General features: G+C 51.2%; 1 protein-coding gene across 2 annotated transcripts in view; it reads left to right on the forward strand.

Annotated features, from left to right (window-relative positions):
* The window catches only part of PABPC1 (poly(A) binding protein cytoplasmic 1), a 541,973-nt gene that overhangs the window by 151,738 nt on the left and 364,058 nt on the right, over positions 1-26,177 (forward strand). For both annotated transcript variants that reach the window (XM_085605165.1, XM_085605166.1), the window contains exon 5: positions 5,065-5,204. In XM_085605165.1, the coding sequence (XP_085461291.1) occupies positions 5,065-5,204 (140 nt within the window). The remainder of the gene's footprint in view (positions 1-5,064; positions 5,205-26,177) is intronic.

The following is a 26,177-nucleotide window of genomic DNA, read 5'->3' on the forward strand; positions in this document are numbered from 1 at the left end:
CCAAGCTCCCAAGGAGGACCAAAAGGACTTTGAGGAGATTGTTACTGAAGAGGCTCTGGTGGCTAATCAGTCGATTAGCACAGCGGCGGATGGTGCGCTAATCTCAGCCCACTCTTACACACACACGGCGTGTGCGCCAGGAGGTCGTCCTGGTTGCGGCTGACAGGGCTCAAGCCAGAGGCACAGCAACGGATTTTAAACCTCCCGTTCTCTGGCACCTCCCTCTTCGGCACTCACACGGATGAGGAGATGGGGCGCATGAAAACTGAGCTGGACACCCTCAAAGCTGTGGGCTTAGAGAAGAAAAAGGAATTCAAGCGCCGTTTTCGACCCACCCAACGCAAGGGGCCTCAACAGAGGGTTCAAACCCCTCAGTGGTCTCAGAGCAAACCCCAAGGGAAAGCCCAGTTTCGAGGCGGAAAGTCCGGCAGGGGCAGAGGTGGACACCAGCAACAGTCCTCCACTACCACAAGAGGAGGAAAGTCATGAGCTGTGGCTTCCTCTACGGCCGTTGCCCACTCCAGTGGGAGGAAGTGCGTCACAACATCTAGCAGAGTGGGACACCATCACAAAAGATCGCTGGGTGCTGAATATACTGCGTCATGGATATGCGCTACGTTTTCGAGCGCGTCCCAGAGACATCCCGCCAAAGAGGTCCCGTCCTCACCACTTGAAGCTGCTCAAGCAGGATGTGAAGGCCCTTCTGCAAAAACAGGCCATTGAAAGAGTTCCTCCTTCGCAGGTCGGAAAAGGAGTGTACTCCCGGTACTTCCTGGTGCCCAAGAAAGATCAAGAGCACAAGTTTCGGCCGATTCTGGACCTTCGTCTCCTAAACAAAGTCATTGTCAAGGAGAAGTTCCGTATGTTGGCGCTTCACCAAATATGTCCACATCTGCAAGTCGGGGATTGAATGTGTTCGGTGGACCTCCAAGATGCGTACTTTCACGTTGCAATAGCGAAACATCACCGCAGGTACCTGCGGTTTGTGGTTGGAAGCAAGCACTACCAGTACAAAGTCCTCCCATTCGGACTCAAGTCGGCTCCGCGAGTCTTCACCAAGTGTATGGCAGTGGTGGCAGCCTGCCTACACAAGCAGGGTCTCTTCGTCGACCCGTACCTAGACGACTGGTTGCTGAAGGCTCCATCCCAGCAGCAGGTGAAGAAAGACTTCCAAATCTGTCTGAGACAGTTGCACGTTCTCGGCCTTCACGTCAACATGGCAAAGTCCGTGCAGCAGCCCACTCAGTCCATCCACTACCTTGGCTCCGTTCTGGACACAAGCGTGGGAAGAGCGTATCCTTCGGGGGAGAGACTGTCTTCAATGAAGAGGAAATGCAGACTTATGCAGCAGATGCGGAGGCCGTTAGCTCGGCAGGTAGCATCTCTGCTGGGTTCCATGGCGTCCTGCATTTTTCTAATTCCCAACGCCAGACTGCGAATGAGACCTTTGCAGCAGGCCCTGGAGGACCAATGGGATCAGTCCACAGGCCGTTGGGGAGATCGAATCTCTCTCTCCCAGGTAGCGAAATCTTCCCTAGCATGGTGGACTCGTCAGGACAATCTGTTGGTGGGAGTCACGTTTCACCAGCCACTTCCGGTGCAATCGGTGGTGACAGATGCATCGCTGCAAGGATGGGGGGCCCACATGGGGTGCCTCCAAATACAAGGTCGGTGGTCTGCAAAAGAACAGGGCTACCACATAAATATGCTAGAGCTTCGAGCAGTCCACCGTGCTCTAAAGGCGTTCCTCCCAGCAATCGAGACCGACTAAGTCCTGGTGCAGACCGACAACACCACGACCATGTTTTACCTGAACAAACAGGGCGGGACTCGGTCACGCCCCCTCTCCCTGGAGGCGCAGGCGATCTGGCACTGGCTGCTCGCCCGGAACCTCTCGGTAGTGGCAGTACACCTTCCAGGGGAGTTGAATATCAAGGCAGACGCACTCAGCAGGCACTTCGAAGATCAGCCCGACTGGGTGCTGCACGACGACGTGGTTGCAGACCTGTTCCGTTGTTGGGGTCGTCCAGACATCGATCTGTTTGCAGACGACGAAAATTCAAAATGCCACGCCTTCGTGTCCAGATTCCATTGTCCAGGGACCAGGGGGAATGCTCTTTTGATGGATTGGTCCGGGACATTTGCCTACGCCTTTCCGCCCCTGCCTCTGATTCCGAAGGTGGTATCCAAGCTGCTCAGATCCGACATGAAGATGATCCTCATAGCTCCGGACTGGCCGCACCAGTGGTGGTACCCGGACCTTCTTCATCTCTCAGTTCGACCTCACAGGCGGCTGCCTTGCAGGCCGGACCTGCTGTCCAAGATGGGCGGGAGGATTCTGCATCCCAACCTTCCCTCACTGAACTTAACAGCATGGCTCCTGAGGTCCTGCAATACGGACATTTAGGTCTACCACCTGACTGCATGCATATTCTCAAGGAAGCAAAGCGACCCTCCACAAGAGCGTCTTATGCGTTTAAGTGGAAGAGGTTCTTCATTTGGTGTAGGGAGAATCACCTTGATCCTACAAAGGGGCAGGAGGACGTCATCCTTCCGTACCTCCTTCACTTAGCTAGATCAGGCTTGAAGTATGCATCCATCAGGGTCCATTTGTCTGCCATTACAGCTTACAGGAGGTCTCCCAGTCAACCTTCTTTTTTCCAGATGCAGGTGGTCAAGGACTTCTTGCAGGGGTTGAAAAAAGTTTACCCCCCTGTTCGAAACCCTTCGCCTCCGTGGGAGTTGAACTTAGTGTTATCCAAGTTGATGGGCCCACCTTTTGAGCCGATCCACAAAGCTTCTTTACAGCATCTGTCGTGGAAGGCCGCTTTTCTGGTAGCCATTACATCGGCACGCAGAGTAAGCGAAATCCAGGCTCTGTGTACTAAAGAGCCGTACACAGTTTTTCACCAGCACAAAGTGGTCTTAAGGGCACATCCATCCTTTCTCCCTAAGGTAGTGTATGATTTTCATATTAATCAGTCCATTTCTCTGCCATCCTTCTTCCCGAATCCAGCGACCCCGGCTGAGCGGTCGCTCCACTCCTTAGACCTCAAGAGGGTACTTAAATTCTATCTGGCAAATACCAGAAGCATTAGGAAGACGGATCAGCTGTTTGTCAACTATGGCGCCATGTGAACAGGCTTCCCAGCGGCTAAACGATCCATTTCCAGATGGATTGTTTCCTGCATTACCCTAGCCTACCAGCTGGCGAAAAGGCCCTTACCTTTGGCCCCTAAGGCTCATTCTACTAGGGGGAAAGCGGCCACAGTAGCTTTCTTGCATGACGTTCCAATGGCAGAGATCTGCAAGGCGGCCACTTTGAAATCGGTTCACACCTTTACCAGTCACTACTGCCTCGAATCCGATTCCAGGGCGGATGCCCAAGTAGGCCAAGCCTCCTTGAGGAACCTGTTTGGGTAGCTGGCTCTATCTAAGCATTCTGTTCCTTCTCTGTTTCTTTCCTTTGCCCGCAGGGGGATGAGGTGAGGCTCGCTATTCTATTCTAATGCTTATGACTATTGATGAGGATCCCCTGGAAGAGAAGGATTAGTTACTTACCTGTAATCCTAGTTCTCTTCCAGGGGTATCCTCATCAAAGTCATAAGCAACCCTCCCGCCTACCCGGGCAAAGGTGTGATAGTTTTCAGAGGTTATTATTTCTTTGTGCCATGACTTTTCAGTCTCCGCAAAGAACTGACCTAACTGCCACCCCTGAGGCATGATGGGAAGGTGGGGGTCAGGTGTGCCTTAAAGGCACGGTGTCAGTTTTTTGCTATGCAGCTATGAGTTAGCTTTTCAGTCTTTTTAGACTGGGTATTTGCAATGCAGCCTGGGAGCTTCCTATGCTTTCAGTGTTTTCTGAGAATTTCTGCTGTTTTCTAAGCATTAAAACAGTTTCCAAACAATTTATAAAGTTGTTTCTCATGTTTATAATGCTATTTTCTTATGTGTAGTGGAAATTACTTACAGCATGGTTCAGCTCTAGGGTTTATGGGCTGCAATTGCTTGTGTATACATATAGGTATATATGTATGGATATATATATGTGGGGCACATATAATATACTGTTTCCGGGATCCCGCACATGGGCGGGAATATTCTAATGCTTATGACTTTGATGAGGATACCCCTGGAAGAGAACTAGGATTACAGGTAAGTAACTAATCCTTCCGGAACCTCTCATGGCAGTCATGGTCCAGGTGCTGAGGTGACAGTTGGAGCCACCATTTTGTGAATCTAACCTCCCTTATCTAGTTTCCTCAGTGGAGCGCCTTGCGCCTCTCCCTCAGGTAGTGAGGAGGAGGCGCCCAGAACCTCTACATCAGCACCCAAAAAGTTGGTAGAAGACACAAAAAAATGAGAAGGGGAAGGGACAAAAAAATAATAAAATGAGGAGGGAACTGCCAAAGGGCCGACAGGTGTAACACCTACCTTACTGTCCAGTTCAGAGTTTTTCTTGAATTTACATGGGGGAGAGTGGAGTTGACCAAGTCTTCCCCATTCGAGGGAGTTTGAGTCAACATAATGTTTACTTGCTACATGTGTATCATGCAATGTAGTGCTCTGTATGGATGCATTTATTTCGTACACTGCTTGTATTAAAATGTACTCTAGTTACAGCTATGTAACTTTGTCATGGTCTATATTCTGAGGAATATTTGACTGTCCTCTGTTCACCATTAAGTTGTAGGTGCTAATATTAGGTTTTAAGAGTTTCATCATTTTGGTTATATCTTGATCTGTGCATGTAATGAGACTGATCTTGCATATACTACAAAAAACTGTCTACAGATTCTCGCCAAAGGTTAAACTTGAGCAAATAGAGTTTGAGCACAGTGTAACCTTGTTTAAACTCAGTTTGATCTAAAACCCACACTTGTCTTTTGCTCATCTTATTTACATTAGTGCTACCTTTTGACAGGTCTGCATTCACAAAGGAGGTTTTGACTGGAGTAATTTTGGTCACTAACCTGCTGAAATTTAGCATCCAACTGAAAAACTGCTGTCTAAAATTGTAATTTATTTTACCTATTATTCATCTATGTAATCTTTCTAACTTAGATTTGTTGGCCGTTTTAAATCTCGGAAAGAACGTGAAGCAGAGCTAGGTGCCAGAGCAAAGGAATTTACTAATGTTTACATCAAGAATTTCGGTGAAGACATGGACGATGAACGACTAAAAGAAGTCTTCTGCAAATATGGTATTGCTATTCTTCACATATTGCCACGTATAACAGTCTTGCTTTGTCAATGTAAAGTGTTTTTTACAGGAACGGACTACTCTTTTCTCCCCTGGTCAGGCAGTGACAAATTCATTAGTCTAGCCAACTTTCCACTTATAAAAATCTTGACCCCAGATCCTAATCCCACATTCCAGGCTTCTGCTATGTGAGACAACTGTGTTCAACCAAGCAGGAAATTGGGATAAACTAATTATTTGGGGAAAATCTCTAATTTGTTTCATGGTGGGAAGACGTGAATACATCATTCTGGGAGTCTCTTCTGAAATTAACCTTTTGTTTTGTGAAGGGGGGCCCTATTGTCAGAATTAGAGACCTTTCTCCCTTTGCAGAGAGAAAGTGTTCTCCTTCGGCGCAAAAGTATCAATGCTAAAATCTGACCTATCCTCAAAATGCTCCCAACTGGAACCACCAACGCAGTGTCTTACTACTTGCAAGCAGTGGGGAAGCAGATCTATTCACATTTAAATGGCTGCACAGACATTTTATCATTGATTAGCTCCTGAAACTCTTGGTGTTGCTGTCATCGTTTTACAAACTGTTGTCTAGCAGGCAAGGTCTAAATCGGCTTGTCCGATGGTGCTGTGTGGTCCAGGTCTAGTGTTTCACATTTGTTCGGCAGGCTACCACCTAATGCAATGGCAGTATAGATCACCCTCAAGACTTCCAAGGACACAAGGGAAGAGGAGTCGCTATTCGAGTAGGACTGGGCAATGCCAAGTGACTGTATAAGGAAAATCCTCCTGCACAAGTCACCCATGAGAGGAAGAAACGCAGGGTTCAGAGAGGAATGGGAAAGAATCACTTCCAACAAATAGATACTACACATCATCCAACATGGATACTGCAAGGAATTAACAAAAGCACCTCCCACAATGCCACGGGGGAAAAAGATCAAGGAGCAAAGTTATTTAAGGCAAGAAGTTAAAGACCTCTTAAAAGGTAGCCATCAGGGAAAATATACCAGGGAGTGTACTCCACATACTTTCTTGTTCCAAACCCAGACAAGACCCTAAGACGTATCTTGGACCTGTGAACACTCTACAGGTCAATCAAAATGTAAAAATTCAAGATTAAATCAATACAAGAAGTCATCCTTCTACAGAAGTGTTGCTATATGGCACCCATAGACCTCAGATGAATTCCTGCGCACAACAATTTACAGAGCACGCAGAAAATTCAGATTCGTAGTGGACAAGGTTCATTACGGTGAAATGGGGTGTATTACATGATGTGGTTGTGGGAACTTGCAATGTAATACAATTACCAACCCCTTTAGGTCCAGTAGTTTCTGTAAAACCCTCCGCTCAACCCTAGGTAGCTGTGGTACTGAGCAGTAAGGCTTTACACAGAGGAACATGTGTTAAACATTCAAACCGTATCAAAACTATTGAAGAAATTAGGGCCGTGGTCTCGCTGACAATGCAGTAAGACCGCCAGGCCGCCGCGCACTAAAGCAATTATAGCGGAGCTGGGGGCTTTCTGTCGCTGAACCCGGGGGTGCCCTAGTTGCGGATGGTATGGGGCACCCTTTGGCGAGCGGAGTATCGCGCAGGAGTGGCGGTAGCAGTGCCTGAGCTGCAACCTCTTGATATGTCGGTTGGTGCACCCGCCATTTTACGGCGCCCGGATCGGTGGTCCCCGGCCTTGCGGTGAGAGCGGTTCCTGTGCACACCGGGGCCCCCTGGCGCTCTCCGTCCACGGTGGTGTGGGCGAAGCAGTGGGAGTGCTTACTCCGGAGAGGAAGGCGCAAGATATTGATCCGGAGCAAACGCGCGGGCGGGTGGCGGCCCTTTAGCTGACCCGGGGCCGCCATCTTACACACCGTGCCGGTGGAACACCTCCGGGCCTGGGATCCTGCTGGCTGATTCCCCCGGCCCGGCGGGGTCTTCATCTGTTTCGACAGTCGGTGGCGACACTGTGGGCTTGATGGAGGACGGCGGGGAAGGCCGCGGCAGCTCGGGAGACTCTTGGACCTCCGGGGATCTGCTGTGGCGGCTGCCATCTTGCCTGCGCAGGCCTGTTCGACCTGTGAGTTGCTGGCGCTGAGTGGGGCGCGCGACTCTGAATTACCCCTGTGGGGGACATCGGGGGTAAGCATCCACATAGCACAGCACCTTTGCCCTCAGTGAGGCCCGGACATCGCCTTGGGTCTCCCCTGTTCCTCTGACACCGACGCGGGGAGGGAGGTGCCCTTAAAAGTGCCCGCAGCCGCCATCTTGTGGGTTGCGGACCGGGGACACGTCGCGGGATCGGCTGGACCCACATGGACCCTTCTTGGGCCGCGCTGATACTCTGCCGGCAGCAATTGTGCCGTGCTGTCCTGGTAGTGGCGGCGCGGCTCCTTGGAGGTGGCGGGGACAGCGGGAGGCATCGCGGCTCGTCTGGCAGCCTGACAATCGCGCCTGCTGTCCGCTATTTTGTGGAGTGGAGGGGTCCCGACTACAGAGGCTGGTGAAGAGGGCTGGCCTTTGCAGACACGTGGTGAGCTGCTGGTGGCTGGGTGGCCTGGCGGTGAGTGGGACTTTTATATGAAGGGCGGTGGCTGAAGCAGACGTGGGGAGGACCTTGACTGCGGGGAGCCCGGCGTGACTTTGCTCTCAGTGCCCTGCTTTTTGTGGTGTGAGGGGGGCCTAGCGCCTGGAGTTGGCTGGAGCCCGGGCTGCCTCTATGCGGGACTGTTGTGTGCCAGTGGCCTGGGGACTCCCATAAAGGGAGGTCTCTTGGCGACTCCCCTGGTTGTTGCCTGTCCCCCATTGGATCGCTCCCGCGAGCCGCCTGACGCCCATTCGACCTGCCTGCCCGGCCTGCCCTTTCTGCTGGCCTGCACCTGCCCCTACCCTTGGGGGGGACACTTCCTCGCATCGCCAGTGGGGTGTGGACTGTTGCTGCGTCTGTGCATCGCCCCAGCTGTTGCCGCACACCTTGCTGGACTGCTCCTCTCCACTGGCCAGGGAACTCTCCTGTATGGGGGCCCATTTGTGATATTTCACCCGGTGCTGACAGTTTTGGGCTGCGACCTCCTGGGCTGCACTTGACTGGCCTGATCTTGGGCTGGTGGCTCCTACTCTTGAGAGGTGAACATTGGAGTTATCCCTGCCGGAGGGGTGGTGGGGTGCTGAGCGACCCGGCTGGGGCAGTGTGCTGTGTCCTGGGGGTCTGGCCGCATGCTCTTGCGGGGCCCTCGTGCGCTTTAAAGGGCTGCTGTGGGATTGACAGGGGCTACTGGCCTTGAGTGTGCCTCTATACTGCGGAGCTGTGGTGACTGCTTGAGTACTAGGACTCCCTACTCTGCACTGTCTGGGCTGCCTGGGTCTGCGGTGGGGCTGAACACATCTGACGGGCCTTGTGGCGGTCCGTGTTTTGCAGAAGCAGCGGGGGGCTCTTCGTTGCCTGTTGGGACTTGACACCGGCTGTACAACCGTGACGCCAAAATGACGCGCAGGGCCAGCCCACAAGGACAACTCGGTGGTGGCAATGTGGGGCAAGATGGGCCCGTCTGCACCCGCTGAGGAGCAAATGCAGGCTGAAGGAGACTCGTCCCCAGTGACACAGGCCTTTATGACCTCCTTCATGTCTGAATTGAAATCTGAGATTGGCTCCCTGCGTACTGAAGTGCACTCCTGTGTTCAAGAGCTCCGAAAAGAGGTCGCAGATCTTGGCGGGCGAGTAGATCGGCTGGAAAAGACGTTTGATGCCCAGATGGAAGACCAAGCGCAGCTTTGGCAGAGCCTGGCTGTCCTGGAAGACCAACACATAGAATTGCAACTGAAGCAGGAGGATTTGGAAAATCGAAGTCGCCGGAATAACCTCTGCGTCTGGGGGGTTCCTCTCGGAGCAGAAGGGAAGGACATTATGACTTATGTGGCATGGCTGCTGCACGAAGTGTGGGGTAATGACAACCTCTCCACCCCCCACCCACCCCGGCCCTGGATCGGGCTCACCAGGTCTTCGGGCCCGCCGGCAGACCGGGCCTCCTTCCTGACATTTTAACCAGGGTCCACTTTTTTACAGAAAAATAATCTATTCTACGGGCGGCACGAGCTAAGCAAGACCTCACGTACGAGGGGAACAAGATCCAGATTTTTCAGGACCTGGCCCCCACAATCCTGAGACGCCGCCGTGACTTTAAACCTGTGACAGACAATTTGCGGAGCTTGAATATCTCCTATCAGTGGGGTTACCCCTTTGCCCTTATTTTTACATGGGAGTCCAGGCGTAGGGTGATACGGTCCTACAGAGATGCAGCGCAGTTAATTGACCTTCCCACCCCTCCTCCCTAAACCGATCTGGTCGACCGCTCACTGGCGCAGGCGCTCCCCGCCCTTCAACGAACAAGACTCCTTACAGGCTAAGCAGGACATTATAGAACACATTAGGTCCTTGAAAGGAGACCAGTCCGAATCAGATTCAGATTCTCCAACCTCGTGATCAACGGCTCATGTACCTGTGATGCCTCTTGGAACCCTTCTCTGAGATCACTGCTCCTTCTGGTCTAGCACTTTCTAGTCGGACTTGGTGAATGGTGGGGGGGCCTTGCCGTTACCCAGCTCCCAGCCTTTATTTCTTGTGCGGGGTGGCTGGTGCTGGAGCCCTCTACCTGGGCGAACTCGAGAGCAGCGTACGACGTACCCCCCTCTGTTCCTGGGAGAGTGACGTCTCTAGGCTTGTCCGAACCCTTGGGTGTTGGCTGGCTAGTGACTGGAACAGGAAAATGTGGCCTGGTTGGCCAAAGTTGGGTTCCTCTCTTTCTATTCTCTGTTTTCCAACTTGTCTGTACCTTTTCTCTTACTTTTTTGTGGGTGCTAGGTATGGCGAGCGGATGACCACACAGTCACGACGCGTGCTTGTTGATAGAGAAGGCCCGTTCCTGCATTCTCTTTCCATTCCCCGCAAGCGCTTTCTTCGGTGGCATGATGGACTAATTTGGGACCTGTTCTCTGTATGGCTGTTCCCGGCCCTTTAAAGATTCTTAATACTTTAAAGGCCCTTAATGTCAAGGGACTTAATTCACCCAATAAGCGGCAACAGGTGTGGCGCTATTGCAACAACATAGCCCGGACATTATCTTTCTGCAAGAAACTCACCTGCTGCGCATAGATGCCCCCCGCAGAGTGGCTATTCTCTGTAGATCTGGAATCAGGCAGGGGAATTCCAAAGTCTTTCGTAGCCCGGATGGACGCTTCATCAGGGCGGAGGTGAGGGTGGGGGGACGCCTACTTACACTGTGCAATGTCTATGCACCAAACCAGATGCAGGATTCCTATCTGCTGCGGGAACATGTGCCACCTGGCGATCCCTCACTAATTTTGGGAGGAGACTTTAACCTTGTGTGCGACCCTGCGATGGACCGTAGTGAAGCTGCTTCCAATGGGACGGGAGCCATGTCCTCCACACTACGGAAACAGATAACAGACCTTGGCTTGCTGGATGTATGGCGATGCCACTCTCCGGAGGTGCGGGATTACTCGTACTACTCCACGTCCACCATTCATACTCGCGTATTGATTATTTATTCATCTCACACGATAACATGAGGGACACGCTGGGGGCGTCTGTCTGACATATCGCTATCTGATCATGCCCATGTGGAGCTCCTACTGCAGGATCCGGCCGCCTCTCCTGCCCACCTTCCGAGGTGGCGTTTGCCGTTGCATGTCTTGCGTGACCAGGCAGATGTGGAGAGTATACGGACCGCCATTGATTCCTACTTTGTGAGCAATGACCTTCCTGAGACTCCCTTTCAAGTGGTGTGGGATGCATTTAAGGCTACAATCCGCGGTCACATCACCTCTTTAGCGATTGCACGGGCGGCCCGCCGCCTGGAGGATAGCCTTTCTAAGGACATTAAGGCGCTAGAGCAGCAAGATCAGGGTCATTCTTTGGTCACGAGTCGGAGACTACTTGCTATCCTCCGGGGCCAGCTCCGCGTTCTATGCACTAATAAGGCAGAGCGGTCCCTGTTAACCCTAAAACAACGATATTTTGAGGGGGGAGACAAGGTGGGCAGAGTGCTGGCGCAGCGCTTGAGGGCCCGTGCGGCGAAGTCCCACATAGCGAATATCCATGCACCGGATGCGACCTGGGCCACCACGGTGCGAGCTAAATGCGAGGCCTTTAGGGCTTATTACGCTGCCCTCTATAAGGCGGAAACGCCCTCTCAAGCCCATATAGCTATCGTCTTAGCCCAGTGCCCCTGGACTCCAATCCACCCAGTGCCCCTGGACTCCAATCCACCCACATCATGCCAAACAGAAGACCCTCTCACGGCGGAGGAACTGCGGGCAGCGTTGAAGCGTCTTCCTCTCTGGAAGACGCCCGGACAAGATGGCCTGCCATTGGTTGTTTACCGTATGTTCCTACCGCAACTCCAGCCACACCTTCTGCAGCTGTATAACTCCTTCTCGGGCACGGAGGGGCTGTCACCCTCCATGGGTATGGCTGATATAGCCCTTCTCCCCAAACCGGTTAAGGACCCCCACGCTGTGTGCATCATATCGCCCCATTGCCTTGCTGAACACGGACCTCAAAATTTACACCAAAATGCTCGGATCGCTTGGATCCCCACATGTCTGGCCTTGTGGTACCGGATCAAGTTGGCTTCATCCACAACAGGCATGGGGCGGATAATGTGTGTAGAATAGCGCATCTGGTTGGGAAAGCCCAGCACTGAAATATACCAGCCTGCCTTCTCTCGATGGACGCAGAGAAGGCGTTTGATCGAGTGGATTGGGGCTTTCTCTGCGCGGGACTGCAAAAGGCCGGACTGGGCAAGAATATCATCTCTGTGATCATGGCCCCTTATCTCTCTCCGCAAGCCCGGGTTCAAGTTAATGGGCAACTCACAGACCCTTTTTCCTTATTTAGAGGTACACAGCAGGGATGTCCCTGGTCACCTCTGTTGTTTGCCCTGGTGGTAGAGCCCCTAGCAGAGATGATCAGGCAGCATCCGGACATACATGGGATTTCCCTTGGTGGCCGGCAAAACAAGGTAGCGCTCTTCGCGGATGATCTCATCCTCACCCTATCGCGTCCACATACATCCCTTCCGACGCTCCATGCTCTGTTGCAGTCTTTTGAGCAAGCTTCGGGCCTCAAAATTAATCCTGGCAAATCTTGGGCTCTGAATCTCACGATCCTGACAGAAGAGGTACCAATCTTGAAAACGCTCGCTCCTTATCAATGGGCCACGGAGCATATCGGGTACCTCGGACTCCAATTAACCCCCACCTTGGTCACATGGACCCAGGTAAATTGGCGAGAATGCCGGAGAACGGTTTCGGAAGATTTGCGGGGTTGGCAAACCTAACGGTTTCCTGGTTGGGTAGGCAGTACAGCACATAAATGTGTTGGAATTTGACGACTGTATTTCTAGCCCTGGAGGCATTCCAAAAATACTTGTGGAAGGACAGCATTAAACCAAACCGACAATCATGTTTTACCTCAATAAGTATGGAGGAACAGTGTTGCACAAGTTGTCCAAACTAGCCCAAAACGCATGGAAATGAGCAAACGAGAAAGGGATATCACTAGTGGTGATGAGATATACCTGGAAAGCACAACACAGAAGCTGACAGACTGAGTGGAAAACACTACATACCAGTGGGTATTAAAATTAGTAGTAGAAGACATCTTCACCGGTGTGGCATGCCACATATGGACCTGTTTGCAAGTCACGAAAAATGCCGAAGCCTTGCATACAGGTTTCACCACCCAAGATCTCTAGGGAATGCGCTATCGATAAAAGGGTAGGGGAGATTTGCCTATACTTTCCCCCAATACCCTTCATCCACACATGATACAAAAATGCAAATGGGAGCAACTGACATTAATCCTCATAGCCCTGCTGTGTGCCAGACAAATGTGCTTCTTGAATCTGCTGGAGATGTCACTGGGACAAATTAAGATTCTGGTACATCAAGACCTCTTAAAGGTACAGATGCGACAAGTGTGCCACTGGGAACCAGATACCTTGAGTCTGGCAGTGTGGATTCTGAAGACTTAGGGTTTGGACACCCAAACCTATCCGCAAGATCAATGCAAATTATTGCGGAAACAAGGCAACGTACTACAAGACGTTACGCTAACATGTGGAGATGGTTCACACACTGGTGCAATGGGGAAAATTACCATACAGACGGACCGCAGGACACCACAGTAATCAAATGCCTTGCTTACCTGTTGGATAAGTGCTGCAAAGGCCCATTAGTGGCCATTAAGGAATACACAAGAGGAGTAATATGGGAAAGCTTCTTCACCACATCAGTGGTAAAGATAATCTTGGAGGAAAAAATTCTCCCCCATGAAATACACCCATGTTTACGTTGAATCTCAATGTGGTACGAACACAACAGATGAGATCACTGTTTGAGCCGATGCAGAGCTGACATTTCTAACTCTAAACTGCCTTTTTGATTATCACATTATTAAGAGCAAGTGTGCGAAAGTGCCTGTCTTGCATGGTCAGCCCCTCACTTTCTGCCTGTTTTTGATGTGGTTTAAATGTAGTGCAGTTTTGCAGCGCGAATCTTTCTGGATTCACTATGCTGTGCATTATTCTGCGATCTGGTGGTTGGGTCCGGATTCGTAGTCTTTCTTTTGTTTTTTGTTTTTTTTGGTAGCCCCGGTGGGCGTCGACGTCCCACCATTTGGTGTACTTCTCGTGACGTCGGCGTGCTTCCTGCGGAAGTCCCACCTTTGGGGCACCATCTTCAGATTCTTTTTTCCGCTGTTGGGTCTGGATCGTCAACGAGAAGCTCCCGAGTTTGAATGAAGAAAGAAGAAGAGCACGAGTTTCATCGAAGGAAAATAAAGCAGACTACAGAGAGGAAGAACATAGAGCCGGGACGACGAAGAAGGAAGAGAACCTCAATCTTCGACGTCCAACGGAGAATGTGCACTGAGGGACTCTGAGCGCAGGAATGGACAATTCACCTTTTCAATTCTGCCGTAACTGCCACCACAAATACGCGCAGAAGGACCAACATACGGTCTGCAACCTTTGCCTGCCTATTGACCACGAGAGCAAGGACTGCAACGCCTGCTCCGCCTTCATGCCGAAGACCCTCCGGGTGAGAGAGAGGCAGAGGAGAGCCAACTTCAACATGGAAGGCAAGGGTAAGGCCCCGTCTCTGTACGACCTGGGCCTCTCCACCGACGAAGACCACATCGCCGAGGGACCTGATGACTTCACGGTTGCAGAGTCCGATAAGAAAACGTCTGACAAGGTAGGAGAGACGTCGAGCACAAAAACCCCGAAAGGGCCCCGAAAACCAGACACTGACTCGAAAAAAGCCCTCGAAAGGAACACCGGCGCCGAACATTTCGACGACCGCGAGTGGATCCAAGCACGAAAGGCCCAGCGGATGCTTCGAGAAGGACTCCCAGGTGCCGAAGACCGCCGAAAAACAAGGTTCGTCGAAACAGGCCCACGAGGTGGGGCGTTCGACTTCGAAAGACAAGGCCGCATCGACGCAAGCTCAGTCAAAGAGCAGCGCTCGACGCCGAACATGCCTCCGAAATAGAGAAGAAAAAGAGAAGGCTCGAGGCGGAGACGGAGAGCATCCTTCAGAGGAAGGAGTTTGATGAAGAGATTCACAATCCCAGCGTAACTGGCGACGGTTCTTGTCGAAGTCGAGGAGCAGGAAGAGTTCTACGCCGAAGAGCAGTCGAAAGCTCCCGAAGAAGGGGAAGAATATCTCTATTATGAGGGAGAAGAAGAGGAGGAGGAGCAGTCTATCTACGGCTCGGCACCGTCGACGACGCAAGAGCTGGAATGGCAGGACCTAGACGCTGAAAACCCAGAGGAGCCCGTAGACATATCCTTCGAGGCCTTCGCCGCCAGATGATATTGGGGCGTACAACATGGTCGTCAAAAGCGCGGCAGCAGCTTTTGGCGTGAAACTAGAGGAGGAAAAACCGAAAGCAGATTTTCTACTCGAAACACTGCTACCCATCCAAACTAGGAGCCAGTTCTCCCCATGTTCCAAAGTGTCATGAACCAAGGGAAAGAGGCGTTCAAGGACCCAGCAACATGCCGATCCATCACGCCCAGAACAGAAAAGAAATACAAGCACTCCTCACAGGACCCTCCATATATCAAGGGATCTGTCACTGCTGACTCCATTATTGCATCCACGGCCAGAAAAAGGGCCAATATCCCAGCGACCTCGGGACCACCTCCTGACAAGGAGAGCAGAAGGATGGACCTCACTGGAAGGGAGATAGAGAGGAACGCTGCAATGCACTGGCGCATGGCGAACTCAAATGCACTACTGAACAGGCACCAGTACCAACATTGGGACGAAATGGGGGACCTAATCAAACATCTCCCCGAACAATACCAACAACGCGCTTCCCATCTAGTGGAAGAGGGGGAAGAATATAGCTAACTCATGCCTGAAGACGGCATTGGACGGGACAGAGACGTCAAGCAGACTGATGGCGATAGGAATCACTGAAAGGAGGCAGGCCTGGCTCAGAATTTCAGGATTCAAACAAGAGGTCCAAAATAATATACTGAATACCTCTTTCAATGGAGAGAAACTGTTCGGGGCACCGGTGGATGAGAAGCTCACCCAACTCAAAAAAGAGAATGAGACGGCAAGGTCCATGGGAGCCCTGCAATTCAGGGGGATGCGAAGAGGTACCCCGACTCGGAGACCTTACGGAAGGGGAGGTAACCAGCCGGGAACGTCACACCAAAGTTTCCAGCAAGGCCAGCAAAGCGAGAGCCACGGCCAACAGGGCCGGCAGAAACAAAACTGGCAGTACCTGCCTCGAGACCAGTCCTTTCGCAGTAGGGGGAACGGACGAGGACAAAGAAGAAGAGGGGGAGGCCAACCAACCTCAGTGACTTCGCACGGAGAAGATGGCTCACCCACAATTTACCTCCAAGGGTGGAGCACAAAAAGAACAAAATGGGGGGTGGGGGGGCTACACAAACCAAACGCCTACGAACATGCAACACCAGTAGGCGGAAGACTGAGGCTTTTCCTTCGAGAATGGCAAAAAATAACTACAGACAAATGGATACTCAACACCATTCAGTACGGATACTGCATAGAGTTGGAGAGGAGCCCTCCAAACAGAAAACCAAAGAGAAGGGAACACTCAAGACAGGAGCTAGCACAACTCGCAGAGGAGGCACTACAGCTGCTCCAAAAAGAGGCCGTAGAACCAGTACCTTTCAAGGAGAGGAACAAAGGAGTGTACTCAAACTACTTCCTGGTACCAAAGGTGGACGAGACACTAAGACCCATCCTGGATATACGGTTCCTAAACAAGTACGTAAGGACGCAAAAATTCAAAATGACATCCCTACAAGAACTACTCCCACAGATGGGAGACGGGGACGTCATGTCCACATGGATCTCAAAGACGCCTACCTGCACATCCCAATGAACAGACAGCCCAAAAAACTGTTAAGGTTCACAATCAACAAAGATCACTACCAATTCACAACCCTGGCATTCGGGCTGAAGTCCACACCAAGGGTTTTCACAAAATGCCTTGCAGCAGTAGCAGCGTACCTGCGGAGGGAAGGGATTCATGTGTATCCTTACCTCGACGACTGGCTAATAAAAGCAAGTTCACGCGAAAAATGCGAGGAACACGCACAGCGGGTCACAGACACCAACGAACCTGGGGTTCTCAATACACTTGGGGGAATCCTCAATGAAACCAGAGCAGGTGAAGATATTCCTGGGGGCACAGATCAACACCATAGACAGAATGGTGATGCCCAGCGACAAGAGAACAATAGCCCTGCTGAAGGAGATGCGCCTCTACCAGAAGGGGCAAGCACTGACCGTGAGAACAGCGAGCAAGATCATGGGGATGATGGCGTCATGCATTCACCTAGTCCCCAATGTACGGCTTCACATGAGACCACTCCAGGAATGGCTGCAACAGCAATGGTCACAGGCAAGCGGCAGTTGGGAGGATTTAGTGGTTGTTACGCACGCAGTGCAAGAGGAGATAGCATGGTGGAACAGGGAGAACATAACTATAGGAAAGCCCTTGACCCCACCAAGCCCAACTGTGACCATCACCACAGACGCATCCCAGATAGGATGGGGAGCACACATGAACAAGCTCAGAGTGAGGGGTTTGTGGACTCCAGCAGATGCGGTCAGACACATCAACTACCTGGAATTGAAGACCGTACTGCTAGCCCTGAAGGCTTCCAGAGGCAGCTATATAACCAAAAAGTGTTGATACAGACGGGCAATACTACAACAATGTTCTACATCAACAAGCAGGGAGGAACACAATCGTTCCCCCTTTCCACTCTGGCACAAGAGATTTGGAGATGGGTCATCCCACTCAAAATAGACCTGCTGGCCATACACCTACCAGGTGGAAGCCGATCGGCTCAGCAGGCAGACCTCGGCATCCCATGAGTGGGAGCTCAATGGACAGGAAACGCAAAGGCTATTCAAAAGGTGGGGTACACCGACAATAGACCTGTTTGCAACACACCAGAAGGCAAAATGCCGAAACTTCGCATCCAGACAACCAGAAAAACAATCCCAGGGGAATGCCCTATGGATAAATTGGTGAAGGACATTTGCATACGCTTTTCCACCAATACAACTGATACACAGGGTACTCAACAAGTGCAAGACAAGCAACATGACCATGATCCTGGTGGCACCACAGTGGGCAAGACAGACCTGGTACTCACAAATAGTGGAAATGGCACAGGGCCCTCCACACAAATTTGCAAAAATAAAGGACTTGCTCTCCATGCAGAACGGTGAGGTTCTACACCCAGAGCCAGAGAACCTTGGACTGGCGGCCTGGCTCCTGAAGACATAGAGTTCGCACACCTTAAACTACCTCAGAGCACTATGCGAGTGCTGTGGGAGGCAAGGAGACCAACAACACGAAAATGTTATGGGGAAAAGTGGATAAGGTTCACAATGTGGTGCAGCAAAAATAAACTGCAAAATAAATTGACAAGGAAATCAACGGTGCTTAGATACCTTACACACCTACTAAAGGCGAAACTATGCTCATCCTCGCTGAGGGTCCACCTAGCGGCGATCGTAGTTTACACACGAGGTGAGACGGGAGGAAGTTTCTTTACGTAATGAGTAGTAAAGAGATTCCTGGAAGGGGCAAAAAGAATAGCGCCACCAAAGAGGATGCCGCCTCTGGCATGGAACCTCAACATAGTCCTGACGGAACTTATGAAGGCGCCCTTTGAGCCCATTCACAAGGCCTCCTTTCTAATGCTAACAATGAAGACCGCCTTTCTGGTGGCAATAACCTCACTGCGCAGAGTAAGCGAGCTGCAAGCGCAAACGCTGCAAGAGCCCTACATCCAGATACACAAGGACAGAGTCGTAATGAGAACTGACCCACACTTCATGCCAAAGGTGGCGTCAGCATTCCATATAAATCAGATAATTCAAATACCAAGTTTCTTTCAGAACCCAGCAACAAGCGCAGAAAGGGCACTGCACACTCTAGACGCTAGAAGGGCGGTGATGCACTACATCGAGAGGACCAAAGAACACAGGAAAACCAAGCAGTTTTTTGTGTCCTTCGCAACGAGCTTCCTGGGTAGACCAGTGACAAAAGGCACCATTGCACGATGGATCGCACTAACAATACAATTCTGCCACAAACAGGCCGGGCAAGAACTATCGGAGGGGCCACGGGCCCACGCCACAAGGAAGAAGGGAGCAACAATTGCCTTTCTGGCAAATACACCCATTCAAGACATATGCCTGGCGGCAACATGGGCCTCAGTGCACACGTTCACCAAGCACTACTGCGTGGATATACAGATGAACAAGGAAGCACAAGTAGGACAGAAGGTGCTCCAACATATATTCAACGACCAACGCTCATCTTCCACCCAGCCGCCACAAAGATAAGAAACCGCTACAAAATCTATGCACAGCATAGTGAATCCAGAAAGATTCACGCTTCAAAACGAATAGTTTCTTACCTGTCGGTGTAGTTTTGCAGCTTGAAGATCTTTCTGGATTCCCTAGCGAACCCACCCACCTCCGCCAGGAAGATGAGGCAGGAGAAAGAGGTGGAAGGACAAAGACTTAAAGAACAAGATAATACTGAAAGGACATATAAAAGGAAAATTACTAAAACGCCTAGGGTTAAAAAAAAAGAGGAAGGGGAAAAAAGAACCCTAAGATGGCGCCCCAAAGGTGGGACCTCCGCAGGAAGCACGCCGACGTCACGAGAAGTACACCAAATGGTGGGATGTCGACGCCTGTGAGGTGAATCACAACTTCCAGTTACAGCCATTTTGAAAATGGTGGGACCCCTCCAATCAGGTCAAGACCTATTTTGAGAAAGTGCCATCTTTCTTGCATGGTATGCCCCCACTTTTTGCTGAATGTACTTTGACTGAGTGTGCCCTGGACTCCTGCCAATCAGGTGCCAAGGGACTATGTTCCTTCCCTAAAAACCTAAATTGATAAACCCTGGCCACATGTCAGCCCCTGGTAAATGGTACCCTAGGTATCCGGTGCCTTGTGACCAGGGAAGGCCTCAGAGGGCTGCAGCCCTCATTGTGCCAACATTAGAGGCCCTGTACCCTAACTAACACACACACACACACACACACACACACACACACACACACACACACACACACACACACACACACACACACACACACACACACACACACACACACACACACACACACACACACACACACACACACACACACACACACACACACACACACACACACACACACACACACACACACACACACACACACACACACACACACACACACACACACACACACACACACACACACACACACACACACACACACACACACACACACACACACACACACACACACACACACACACACACACACACACACACACACACACACACACACACACACACACACACACACACACACACACACACACACACACACACACACACACACACACACACACACACACACACACACACACACACACACACACACACACACACACACACACACACACACACACACACACACACACACACACACACACACACACACACACACACACACACACACACACACACACACACACACACACACACACACACACACACACACACACACACACACACACACACACACACACACACACACACACACACACACACACACACACACACACACACACACACACACACACACACACACACACACACACACACACACACACACACACACACACACACACACACACACACACACACACACACACACACACACACACACACACACACACACACACACACACACACACACACACACACACACACACACACACACACACACACACACACACACACACACACACACACACACACACACACACACACACACACACACACACACACACACACACACACACACACACACACACACACACACACACACACCCCCCCCCCCCCCCCCCCCCCCCCCCCCCCCCCAGGCTGAGTGTCTGGGTACAAGACAAAAACTAAGTCGACATGGCACACATCCCTGTGTGCCATGCCCACCACCTACACTGCCTTGGCATACATCAGCCACCCCTCTAGCTGGGGGCCCTATGCCAGTGGTGAGGGCACAGGAGCATGAGCCCTGTGCCCCTACAGTACCCAGGTCCATTCCTGGGCACTGTGTGCAGTGCTGCCATTTAAGAGTACATGGTGCTGAGAGCTTGTTAAACAAGAACTCCACAGCACCATAATGGCAACACTGAAGACTGAGAAGTTTGTATTCTAAGCACATTAATCTCGCACTGATGCCAGTGTGGGATTTAATGTACCAAGCACCCCATAGGGCATCTTAGAGATGCCCCCTAAAACCTAACCTACAATCCACGTCTGGTCTGGGAGGCTGCCTAGGCTGCCACACAGCAGACATGTTGCTGGACCCCTGGGTAGGAGAGCCCCTGCTCTCCTGGGCCTGCAACAATGCACATCCTGGGCGAGGTGCTAGATCTCCTCCCCCAGAATGGGCAGGGGGAAGCTTCAAAGGTATGCCGCTTCTGTGAGCTTCCCCAGCCCACCCACTGGCAGCCCCCACTCTGGCGGGAAGCCTGGCAGGAAACCCCAAATAAGGACAGGTGATGTGCCAGCCTGCCAACCCCACCCCTCAGGTGAGGGAAGTGAGGTGAAGCACATCTCCGGGTGCTCGCCATCTTGAAGATGGGAGGCCCTACCCAATCAGGACTAGGCTACTGCCCCCCTTCCACAGGAGAGAGGCAGAATAGGGGGTGTACCCACCCCAGGACAGGGTCCCATTAGTCCCTGCCCTTCACCTACTTGTAAAGGCCTAAATCTAGTATTTAGGGTTACCCTGAACCTTCCTTCCCCAGATTCCAAAATACAAGGAAGAGCAAGAAGAAAAGACCTGCCGTGCAGCTGCTAAGAAGAAGACAGCAACTGCTTTGGCCCCAGCCCTACCGGCCTGTCGACCCTCGAACCTGCTCCTGCTACAATCCGGCACCTCTTGTGGCCCGCAGCCTCACAAAGCCCGGAGGACCTGGATACCTTTTGGCTCTAAGCACCTGGGACTCCCATGAGCAGAGGCTCTGCTCACAATCCGCTTTTAATCCCTGGCATCAACCCGGAACTGAGAACCCTGCACACTCTGCACCCGCCAAGCCTGCCTCCGCCAAGCCTGCCCCGTGCCGGAGTGAACAAAGACCACGAGGACGACTTCCCCGGCAACTCTGACCCCGAGTCTGGCACCCAAGGACTTCCAACGACGCTCCTGATGACGCCTGCAGCCTCAGAACCAGGTACCCACCCAACCGCGATCAACAGAGGGTAAGATTTCCCGACACCAATAAGCACCTCTGCACCCGGTGCCATGCAGCCCCCTGTGCCCAACTCCTGGGTACCTACCTATCCTCCAACTACCCAACTTACCTCTCGAAGTGGTGGTGGCACCTGAAGAATCTTCGTCCCCGAGCTTGCAGCCTTTTTCCAACCAGGAGCTTTCCCATTGAAATCAATTGAGCGCCCGAAGGCTGAAAAGCACCCAGCCGCCCGAGTGGCCCTGGCAGTGCAACCTCTACACCCATCTACTTGCCCTGAGTAAGTGACCAGGAGCCCAGCTCCCACAGCCGTGTGGCCTGCTAGTCAGCAGCCAACAACCAAGGCCCCCCTGCCTCCCATAGGATAAAAACTGTGAAAACGTAATTACTTACCTATTTTAGATAGAGGTCCCAGTACTGAGTCTAGGCACCCAGTACTGGATTACAAAAGTAACGAGAACATACTATACCTGCAACATAAATTTTCTTCCGTAGGGAATCATTGACTGTTTTCTATGAAATTTCTTTTAAGTGTCAACTGTTAAAATGGCAAAATATTGCCTAAAAATCATAACAGCAACTAAGTTGACTTTTATCGCTTGTTTCGAAGAACTGACCCAGGACTGAATCTAGTATCCAGTCCTGAAACTACAAAAGTAATCCTGAAAATAATCTATTGCAAATAACTTAAAACTTCCATTGAACTCAATGAATTATTGTTTGAAATTGTGTTGCCTATTGCAACAACCTGTAACTTTCTACAAAAGCCAATTGCATATTGCAAAAGTATTTACCTAAAGCATCTCATTCTGAGAAAGTATATTTTGATACCTATGTTGGTTCTAAAATAAAACGTATATATTTTTTTATATATAAACCATTGGCCTAGAGTTCAGTTATTGAGTGTGTGAGACCATTTGCCTACTGAGTGTGTGCAACAAATGCTTTACACTGTCCTCTGATACTGCCTTACTGGTCGACCAAGCTACCACTTTAGAGAGTAAGGTTATATCTAACTTTAGCCTCTGCCAAACCTCTGGGGACTGTGGACTCTGTACACACTGTACCTATTTGGGAACAGTATATACAGAGCCGCTTTCTTACACCAATGCCCCCTCCCACAGGAGGGTGGCATAATAGAGGGTATAGTCACCCAGGTACGGTGCCTATTGTCCCTACATGCTACTCCACTAAAACACATCCTTGATTCAGTGTTTAGGTGGCTCCCCCAGACCTGACCCTCCGATCTGCATTGACCTATGAATAAAGACGACACCCTGCAGCTGGGGCCAAGGCAGTTTTCTTCAGGCTTCTACCGGCCTGTTTCCAATTCGACGACCCTGCGACCTGTCTTGCAACAACGACCTCCAAAACCCCTGGGTGGACTGTTGCCTAAAATAAAGACTCCCATCTCCTGTGGACAGCGGACATGTCCAATATACAAACTCCAAAACACTGGGTCCAGGATGATTTGCGTCCCCAGTCCACTCTGCACCAGACGCCCACGTCCTGAGTGGCTCACCTGTGCAGTGAAGTCTCCCTGGCGATCCTGATTTTGTGTCCAGCTTTGGCTGACCTCTCCTGCCCTCCACAACAGCTCCTGCAGTGTGACTGCAGAGGTTTCCCCTGACTGCTTCTGGTAAGACTCCGTTGAAAGGCACCCCTGCACCTAAAGCCCTTGGGCCTTGGTGAGTTGATCCGACAGTGCCCCTACCACCCCCTACATCTCAATTTACCTCTGCTGTCAGTCTTCCTCCTGCAACCTCCGGTGCCATGCCTGCAGCCTTTTTGCCATCAGCAATATTCTCATTGAAAAGTATTCGGAGCCCGATACCTGATATGCACCCTGCACACTTTATGCTGGTGCTATCCCCCAAAGCTTGGTCCCTGCTACCGATTTACCTCCCTGCAAGCAGTGTTGCTCCAGGCATCCCCTGTCTCCATTAGAAATCAATGGGTCTCATTTTGCCCTCTACACTCTGCCCCTGTGCCACTTGTGGTGCAGTTTTGGTACCTACCTGACCCCTGACCCTTTCTGACTTTTGGCTGCATAGACTGAAATTGTAAGTTTGATACTTACCTGTTTAACCACAATATTATTTTCCCCATAGGATAACTTTGGACAGTGTGAAAGTTTCTAAGTGTCGTTCTTTGAAAGTATTTTTAATTAAAAACGTACTTGCCTCATTACGAAGACCTGGGTCTTAAAATAAAGTATAAACAAAGTATAATCTTATCAGTCTGGATCTCCTTCTTGAATTGTGTCCATTATTGATCATGTGTGTGCAATAAATGTCTTACACTCCAACTCTTACCGCAAAAGAACTGTATCTCGATCAACATAAGACTAAGATAGCAATAAAAATAAGCCCCATATTCATAATGAAGGTAGTGTGGCAGAAATGGCCCTACTCACACTGGATGTTCGAAACGCTATGTATTATTTAGAACAGAAAGACAGCCGTGGTAACACTCAAAGGCCACAAGCGCACTTTACAAGGAAGAAAGGGCAACTCTGGCTTTCCCGAGAAGAGTGGCTTTGGCTTTCCTGAGAAGAGTGGCTTTGGACGTTATTTGCGCTGCACCTGCGGTAAACATGTATACAAAACATTAAATGGACATCCTTGCCAAGAGGGAGGCCCAAGTGGGACAGAGTGCTAAAACACTTATTTGCTAACACAATCAGAGGAACCCTGTCTTCCTACTGAAGAAAACGCTGCCATGTCGTCAATGCACAGCATGTGAATATAGAAAAGGTTCATGCTGTAAAACAGTGTTCGAGGCATCTTTGCTGTAGATACACATGCACTGCGTACTCCTGTTATCTAGTGTTGGGTCCAGATGTTTGCAAGTTGTTTTTCTTCGAAGAAGCCTTTTCTGATGGATACATCTGCCAGTGGATTCCTCACCTTGTGAATATCCCCTGCGCCAGCATTCCACGGAACTTTTTTCCCCAGCACTCCACATCGACGTGGGCGACGTCATAATGCATCGGCTCCGCTCGCGACTCCGTATGACGTCACCGGAGCCATAAGAGGCCCACGTCGGCGTGATGACGTCAGTTCCCTTTTTCCGCGCCGTCGACGCGCAACGGTTTTTAAAGTACTCTCCTGCTACTTTGTAGTTGTAAGGTGTTACTGTTGTAAAATCTGTAATGTCTTCGACGAGGAAGTCTGGCTTTAAGCCCTGTAGGGAATGTGGCGGCCATATGTCGATGACGGACCCACATGAGGACTGCTTGTGGTGCCTTTCGTCGGACCACGATGTTGAAGATTGTGCATGCTGTAGGAGGATGAATCCGAAGGCATTGAAGGAAAGGAAGGCTAAGCTGTTTATGGCGAAGATCGGTAAGGAGAAGAGAGGGAGAAAGAAGGAGAAGTCGAGGTCGGAGTCGTCGACTTCGAGGTCGTCGAAGTCGAAGAAACATCACAAATAAAGGAAACTTTCTTCACGACGCCGGTCTTCGAAGAGCAGGAAGTCGAGGTCGACTTCGCCCCGACGACGTCGAAGTAAGGACTTGTCACCTTCTCCTTCTAAGTCTCCGGGAGGATCTCCTTCGCCGAAGCGGGCTCCAGCGCGACCACCGGCGCAGTCACCGGCGCCGTCGCCGGCGTCGTCTCCGGTTCCAGTGGAGTAGCCTGTTTCTGATGGTGAACAGGAACAAAGGGAAGAGCCTACTCCGGTGCCTGAAGATTCTACGGCTCCAGTAGAGGACACTGCGGCGCCGCTGTCAGGTACTCCGCAGAGGGATACAGGTTCAGTACCTTATCCTCAGTTCCCGGCTCCAGGTACTGATTCTACACATTTCTTGAATGCCATGTATGGTATCTTTATTAGGGCAGCCTTCCCATCCGGAGCACAAACTGGTCCCGTGGGTCCCATGGCGTATACGCTAGGGGTGCCACAGCATTACGCTCAGGCCCCCTTTATGCCCTTTCTGCCGATGGCGCCTTCGTGGCAGTTTCCGGCGCCGTCTGGGGATCCGTCACGGCTTCGGCTGGATCATCCTGCTTCATAGCCTTCCTCGACGCCGTTGCCGACTCCATCGGCGCCGCGTCCGGCGCCGCCGACTCAGTCTATGGCGCCGCCGACTCAGTCTATGGCGCCGCCGACTCCGTCTCTG

Source organism: Triturus cristatus, chromosome 5_1, assembly GCF_964204655.1.
Source record: "Triturus cristatus chromosome 5_1, aTriCri1.1, whole genome shotgun sequence".
Lineage (NCBI taxonomy): Eukaryota > Metazoa > Chordata > Amphibia > Caudata > Salamandridae > Triturus > Triturus cristatus.